Source organism: Solanum stenotomum, chromosome 8 (genome assembly GCF_019186545.1).
Source record: "Solanum stenotomum isolate F172 chromosome 8, ASM1918654v1, whole genome shotgun sequence".
Taxonomy (NCBI): Eukaryota; Viridiplantae; Streptophyta; class Magnoliopsida; order Solanales; family Solanaceae; genus Solanum; species Solanum stenotomum.
In genome coordinates this window covers 3,459,728-3,468,010 of record NC_064289.1, presented here as the reverse complement: position 1 = coordinate 3,468,010, position 8,283 = coordinate 3,459,728, and the positions used below count along the sequence as shown (strand labels likewise).

Sequence of the window (8,283 nt, the reverse complement as noted above, 5' to 3'; positions counted from 1 at the left end):
CTTGTTATTCTCAATAATTGCTCCATTGAAATGTTGTATATAGGATATATATATTCATAAGGTAGAGTGGAGAAGATTGATATGTAACAATAGTCAATAGAAGGTACATACTCAAAATTGACTTTCAACTTAACATTGGTAGCCCATGGTCCAATTTACACTAAGACGATGGACTATATATGCAAATGAAGACTGTTCAATGATCAATCACATCTTATGATTTTTATTTCAATATAGAATCTTTTTATGGTCACATATTGATCACTTGTTTTTTTTTTCTTTTCTAAAAAAGTGTGTGCTCTGCCAGAATATGCATGGTCTAATCAATTCCGAACTTGGTAGGGCATTTGTAGGAATGTAATGTGTTGGTCACAGGAAATGGCAGGGAGGGTCCCAAATACGCAGCAGGAATGNTTATGATTTTTATTTCAATATAGAATCTTTTTATGGTCACATATTGATCACTTGTTTTTTTTTTTTTTTCTAAAAAAGTGTGTGCTCTGCCAGAATATGCATGGTCTAATCAATTCCTAACGTGGTAGGCATTTGTAGGTATGTAATGTGTTGGTCACAGGAAATGGCAGGGAGGGTCCCAAATAGGCAGCAGGAAGGAGTGCTAAAGCAGAGATATATCGGATGACATGACTTGTTGGTTCATTACACTGTTGGATAATTTCTTACCGCTCCATTAAAAAGCCTAATATTTTTTTCAAATATCTACGCAAAGTCGAAATTTTACATAAATATAACTTGTCAAAAATATTTGGGAATTGTGGCCAAATGCTATTTAATATTAATGATGCGTGTATCAACATTCATTTAATTAATTAAACTATCTTCATTCATATTTACTTATCTATGATTGACTTGACACGCCTCTTAAAAAATAAATAAAATGATATATTCATTATATCATGTCTAATTATAATTAAAAAAATTAAATATTAGAAAATAAATAGAATTTAATAAGAATAAATAAATAAATATAAAATAATAAATTATCTCTTAATTTTTAAATTATCTGAATAAAATAAATATATATTTTTAATATAATAAACCAAAAAAAAAATACATTATATAAAGATAATGAGAATTTAAGATCCACTTTGGGAACATGATTTTTAGTGGAAAATGGAAGCCACACAAACCAAAATACTTTTTTGTTCTTTTGTAGTGAAAAAAAAACATTGCCGGATCAAGGAGAAGCAGTGCATGATCAACAAAAATGCTTCCATTTATATTAAACTAATTAAATTGCCGGCGCATCGTGGGTGTGAAATTAGTGTATTTGTAAACATTTTTTTTTAAAAAATTTAATCGAGATTATAATCATAACTTTCATAAGGCATATATGTAAAAGTTATGTAAGCAAATGCAAGGAAAATATTATTATATACGAAAATAAGATTTAAAAATTATTCCAAGATATAATTCTAGTTTTATTACAGTCCATAGTATGATTAAAATATGTATAAGTCCTCACACCTTGGCTCTTGTTTAAATGTTATTCAGGAAAATTTGTCCGCACTTAGCGGTCATAAAATTAATCATAGACAATGTGTAAAGGAAAAAATCCTTATAAAAACGTAAGACACTTGAATATTTTCTGAAGTTCAAATATTCGTATTGAAGTGTGAATTTGAGAACCAAGCAAGCCTAGAAATCCAAAAAACTTGAGATGTTTTTGTTTGAAATTCGGTCTAAAAGTTTCAAAACTTCATATATTTTTGTCTGAAGTTGAAATAGGGAGATCGGTTAAAAAGAAATTAAGTAGGACAATATGATGTAATTTGAAAATGTTTTTCTACTAATTGCAAGATTGATGATAGTTATTGCTCTCTCTAAATACCCACAAGTTTGAGGATACTAGAATTGATTTCACTCATCAGAAGGAGAATCAATATGATCCAATTCCTTGAGATTTTGATACTTGTAATACCAAGCACATGTTACATAGTAACCAAAGTTCACTACTCCCCCTATAACTAATATCCAGTACACATTATCCAGCCTTCCATTATTTATGTTACCTGGTAACCATGTACTTGTCTTTCTAACAACATCAATTAGAGCAGTAGTCAAATAAAATGATATAGCAAGAATCACGGAAATCATCGCGGTTGCCATGTTCTTTAAGGTTATTGGGAACTCTTGGTAGTACAATGATACTTGTCCAGGATAATGAAATGCCTCCGCGATACCATTAAGTGCTAATTGTGGCACAAGCCATAAAATTGACATTGCCACAATATTGGAACCTTCATTTGATTTTGCTACATTTAGTCTCTTTGACTCGACTAAGGCTGAGACAACCATGCTCAAAAAATTGAGCACGTGTCCAATCCCAATTCTCTGGAGAGGCGTAAGTGATTTGCCTGTCAAATTCTTCCACGTAGGTAAAAAAAGTTTATCGAACAGGGCGAGGAATAGAGCAGTAGATATGAGGACAAAAACGAATACGGATCCAGCTGGGATTTGGAAATTGGGTCCTATGTGGCGGTCCATTGCTAAGGCTTGCAGGATTGACAAACTAAATAGCACGCCAACTGTTGTGCCAAGAAAAAAACTAGTTGACCAAAGTGGTAAGATTTTAATTAAGGCTTTGAAATCTTCTACTTGTTGTACTGAACAAAGTCTCCATCGATTACTTGTTGAACCATCTGATTTTACGTCACCTTCACTTATAATAGCGGCATGGTTCAAACACCTGCATCATATATAAACAACTTCAGTACTCTACGAAAGTTAATGATCCGATAACATTGTTATAATACAAAAGATACTCTATGTAAAGCAAGTGCACGTGTGCCCAACTTATCACTAAATATGGAACTTAATTGCTATTTATTTGTAAAACTTAATACACAAAAATGTCCGTTCCCTGATAATTTAAGCTTATTTTAAAAAAAGACATACTCCTAAAGTCAATAGCTTAAATTTATAATAGAAAACCAAGCATACAGATCAATATGTTATCAAAGTAGGCAAAGTTCCAATTTTTTGTCTCATGTGAGTATTATCAACAACAAAATAGTGAATTTATTGAAACAAACGGTACGTAAGACAAACAAATTGAAACGGAGGGAGCATGTGTTACCTGAAGGTCATGGAAGGTACAACAGCTAATGCTTCTTTAGGTACTACATTACATCCCTGGAAGAAATCCTCAGCAGTCGATGGAAGTGCAACTTGTCTTTTCCTAATACTAGCAACAATAACACGAGCCAAACTGGTGAATGGACTCCCTTTTGGCTTAAAGTGAGCGTAAAATCTGCTTCCCATTAGGAAAATGGCTGATCCAAGTACATTAGCTGCTACACAAATGAAAAATCCAGCTTTCCAGCTTACGTTATCTTCAACATACACAATAGCTGTTGATGCTATAACAGAAGCAGAATACCAAAAGAAGAAGAACCAATTGAAGAAAATCCCTTGATCTTTTGGTTTATCAGCTAGTTGATCCGCTCCAATCGTCGAAAGGGTTGATCGGGTACCACCACTACCCAATGTTGCTAGAAAAATGGCTGCATAGAGTACTACATATTGAACTTTTGGTTTAGGGGTACATGAGGTTGAACCAACTTCACAAGGTTTAGGCCTTAAAGAATCAACTGTAGCTGTTAGAGCTAAAAGGAGTGTGCCCTACGAGTATATTGCAAAAAAAAATGGTTCTATAAATATACAATTATGTCAAACAATGATTGAAGAGAAGTGTTGAATATGAGGATCGGAGTAATAACAAAAAACATGAGTGGTAGTTACCAATAATGAGATGATGGATGAAATCCAAATGGTAGAGAAGCAACCAAGAAAAGAGTCAGCAATAATTGCAGCAAGGACAGGAGTTAAGCTTCCAGCACCATTAACCAAATTTGCTATTTGAACAGCATCAATACTCTCCACATCAAATTCCTTAATCAGATACACAATAAGATTGCTTGTCCAACCCACAAATGCTAGGGTCAACCCTACTGAGCTCGCTGTTTTTTTCAAAATTGAGTTACGGACTTAGCGTCAATATATATACGCAAGCTATATTACTGTAACAAATATTTAGTCTATGTGCAACAAACAAGGTAACATGAATAGCATCATAGCACATAGCTTTTGATTTTTTCACGTTGTTAAAAAATTGAAATGCCTGATCAAATCGTGTAGGAACAAGGTTCAGGTCTACCGGAAGAGAGAGAGAAGAGGAGAGACCTGTGATGAAGGGGAAGGTGATCCAGCCTCCGGTTTTTCTTGGTAATTGTGCCTCTGATGGAGCTTCCATGGTTGAAAAACACAAAGGATAAGTAATAAGTTCCAAACTTTTGGGAGAGCACTTATATATAGTATATCAGCTCAAAAAATATCTCAATTAGGATAAGGACAGCACATTCTCTTCACTCTAGTTCATGAGAATTTAATAAAAATGGCCAGAAATTAGAAATTACAATATTGCATAAATCTTTTTAAGGGCCTTCAACTTTATATTAAATTGTATATTTGACTAATGATTACTTTCCTTTTAGCACGAAAGTCAATTTGACTAATTTTCAAAGTTAAATTAGATTATATTAATTTGATATTTTTTTAAAAAAATAGATATTTAAAAACTATATAAAAAGTACTATACATTGTAATTTTTTGCATATCAATATGATAAAAAAAATACAATCATAAAATGTTAGTCAAAGTTTTTATAGTTTAACTCTAAAAAAAAATTATAACAATTAAAAGTGGACGAAGCTAGTACTCAATAATCTTAATTAATTACTCACTTTCGAAATAGATATTCTTCCAATATCACCTAGCATATCTTTTGCTGGAGTATTCCAAACTGTTGAACACACATACATTTCATTAATTAAAAAATTGGATAAACTACTTATACCTCACTACAATATATATTAATATTACCTCTATTTTCAAACAATTACATATATTATTTTAAATATTTTATACCATATATTATTGAAGATGATACCCACATTCCTTAAAATTAGAATTAATTAATTATCTTTACATTTAAACTCCACAATTAATATTTTAATAACAATCAAATATTTCTCTCTCATCATCTCCCCCAATCTCAAACCCTATCTCTCCCCCCACCCCCACCCCCACCCCCCACTTATTAACAAGTAAACTTTTCCCCAAAGGCCCAAACAATCAGAATCAATGCAAATAATGTAATAGCTCTAGAAAAGTATAGTTCGAATAATTTATTGCAAAGAGGATGCTACATTATAATTGCAATTGGTGTTACTTGCAAGTAGTTAGTTTGTGCTTTTTTTTTTCTGCCAAATTATAGTCACGATTTTTTCCTAACAATCTCACTCTTCAGCCGACTCTTATTTCATCTCTGACGACTTGAGGGCCTTATTTTTTAAAGCTTTATTAGTCGGAGAAACGAAAAAGCTAATTTTTTAATGGCTCTGTTGGAGGTCCGTCAGATCTAGGAGCAACATTGACACATCGTCGTGGTGAGATGTCCTAACCAGCTATGAATGTAATCGACACATTATTTTAATAAGCGGAGAAGTACGCATGATTTGAAACATTATTGAGATACGATTTTATGTAGTTGTTCTTAAATTTGTGTGTTTTAGTTACATTCCATATTTAGATACATATAATTAATTACAATGATACTTGTCCTGGAAAATGAAATGCCTCCGCAATACCAACGATGACTAATTGCGGCACAAGCCATAACACTGACATGGGCACAATATTGGAACCTTCATTTGATTTTGCTACATTTAGTCTCTTTGACTCGACTAAGGCTGATACACCCATGCTCAAAAAATTGAGCACGTGTCCAATCCCAATTCTCTGGAGATGTGTAAGTGATTTTCCAGTCAAATTCTTCCACGTAGGTAAGAGAAATTTATCGAACGGGGCGAGGAATAGAGCAGTAGATAGCAGGACAAAAAGGAGTACGGATCCATCTGGGATTTGGAAATTGGGTTCTATGTGGCGATTCATTGCTAAGGCTTGAAGGATTGACAAACTTGTTTGTACGCCAATTGTGGTGCCAAGAAAAAAACTACTGGACCAAAGTGGTAAGATTTTAATTAAGGTTTTGAAATCTTCTACTTGTTGTACTGAACTAAGTCTCCATCGATTAGTTGTTGAACCATCTGGTTTTAGGTCACCTTCACTTATAATGGCAGCACGGTTCAAAAACCTACATCATATATGAGCAACTTCAATACTCTACGAAAGTTAAAAGATACACTCAAACTGACATTATTATCACACAAAAGATACTCTATGTAAAGCAAGAGCACGTGTGCCCAACTTAATTAATGTATCACTAAATAGTCATGTGGAACTTAGTTGCTATTTATTTGAAAAACTTAATACACGAAACTGTCCGTTCCCTGATAATTTAAGCTTATTTTTTTTAAAAAAAAATCCAATTTTTTGTCTCATGTGAGTATATTATCAACAACATTTTATAGTGGTTTTACTTGTTTGAATTAACCAAATAAATCAACTTGCCCGTGACGTGTAGGAGTACGTCTCGATCCAAATTAATTAACAATAAAGTATTCAATCTCAACAGTTTAGAGATAACATCCATCCATAAAAAGAAAAAGGTGCTTCATATAATTGTTGAAAAAGTTTGTTTATTAGAAATCTTTCAACATAAAGATATGCTGAAATCTTCACATCCACCTCCACTGAAAAATTAAATTACCCCACGATCATATAACACCCCTCATTTTATGTGTGTTAATTTTGCAAGACCCCACATTTAAAAGATAAAAAAGACTTTTATCTTGTCTCAATATGTAATCATTTATATTCCCTCTATTTCAATTTATTTATCTAGTTTTAATTTGACACAAAGTTAAAAAAAATAGATACTAATATTTTTGAATCTTGTGTCTTATAATAAAAACATGTAGAATATATAAAGTTTTCTTTTAATCTAGTGGTCTTAAACATGACATTTGAAAATTTGAAATGAAATTGTTGCAAAAAAAGAAGAGAGTGTACACTTTTCTTGAAACAGATTAAAAGAACAGTAGGACAAACAAATTGAAACAGAGGGAGCATGTGTTACCTGAAGGTCTTGGAAGGTACAACAGCTAATGCTTTAGGTACTACATTACATCCCTGGAAGAAATCCTCAGCAGTCGATGGAAGTGCAACTTGTCTTTTAGTAATACTAGCAACAATAACACGAGCCAAACTGGTAAATGGACTCCCTTCTGGCTTAAACTTAGCGTAAAATTTGCTTCCCATTAGAAAAATGAGTAAAGCAACAACATTGGACGCAACACAAATAAAAAATCCAGCTTTCCAACTCACGTTATCTTCAATATAGACAATAGCTGTGGACGATACTACAGAAGCAGAATACCAAAAGAAGAAGAACCAATTGAAGAAAATCCCTTGATCCTTTGGTTTATCAGCTAGCTGACCAGCTCCGATCGTCGCAAGGGTTGATCGGGTACCACCACTACCCAATGTTGCTAGAACAATGGCTGCATAGAGTACTACAGATTGAACTTTTGGTTTAGGGGTACATGAGGTTGACTCAACTTCACACGGTTTAGGCCTCAAAGAATCAACTGTAGCTGTTACAGCTAAAAGGATTGTGCCCTACAACGTATTCACAATAAAAAAAAAAATGGTTCTATAAATATACAATTATGTCATACAATGATTGAAGAGAAGTGTAGACTATGAGGAATAATAAGTAATTCATGAAAAAGAAGTTAAAAGTCAAAAGTTAGGTACACAAAAAAAAAGTGGTAAGTTACCAATAATGAGATGAGGGATGAAATCCAAATGGTAGAGAAGCAACCAAGAAAAGAGTCAGCAATAATTGCAGCAACAACAGGAATTAAGCTTCCGGCACCATTAACCAAATTTGATATTTGAGCAGCATCAATACTCTCAACATCAAATTCCTTAATCAGATACACAATAAGATTGCTTGTCCAACCCACAAATGCTAGGGCCAACCCTACTGAGCTTGCTGTTTTTGTCAAAATCGAGTTACGCATCAATATATATACGTAACTTGTTATAACATATTAAATTACTTGTAACAGATATTTAGGCTATGTGCAACAAACAAAGTAACATAGATAGCATCGTAGCACTAGAACTTTTGAGTTTTTTTTTATGTAGTTAAAAATAACGATAAAAATAAATAACGAATGCCTGATAAAAAATCGTGTAGGAACAAGGTAGAGACCTATGATAAAGGGGAAGGTGATCCAGCCTCCAGTTCTTCTTGGTAATTGTGCCTCTGATGGAGCTTCCATGGTTTAAAAA

The 8,283-nt window shown here is 33.0% G+C and overlaps 2 protein-coding genes across 2 annotated transcripts; both read right to left on the bottom strand.

The window, feature by feature from the left end:
- Positions 1 to 3,093: 3,093 nt before the first annotated feature.
- Positions 3,094 to 4,273, bottom strand: LOC125872387 (protein NRT1/ PTR FAMILY 2.3-like). The gene is made up of 3 exons (XM_049553100.1): positions 4,028 to 4,273; positions 3,763 to 3,912; positions 3,094 to 3,642 (listed from the first exon to the last, which is right to left on the bottom strand). The coding sequence occupies exons 1-3, from the start codon at positions 4,271 to 4,273 to the stop codon at positions 3,094 to 3,096; spliced, it is 945 nt and encodes a 314-aa protein (XP_049409057.1).
- A 1,352-nt stretch (positions 4,274 to 5,625) lies between these two features.
- On the bottom strand, positions 5,626 to 8,273 carry LOC125874218 (protein NRT1/ PTR FAMILY 2.7-like). The gene is made up of 4 exons (XM_049555064.1): positions 8,204 to 8,273; positions 7,764 to 7,981; positions 7,061 to 7,602; positions 5,626 to 6,175 (listed from the first exon to the last, which is right to left on the bottom strand). Exons 1-4 carry the CDS (start codon positions 8,271 to 8,273, stop codon positions 5,626 to 5,628), a joined length of 1,380 nt encoding a protein of 459 aa, XP_049411021.1.
- Between the last annotated feature and the right edge of the window lie 10 nt (positions 8,274 to 8,283).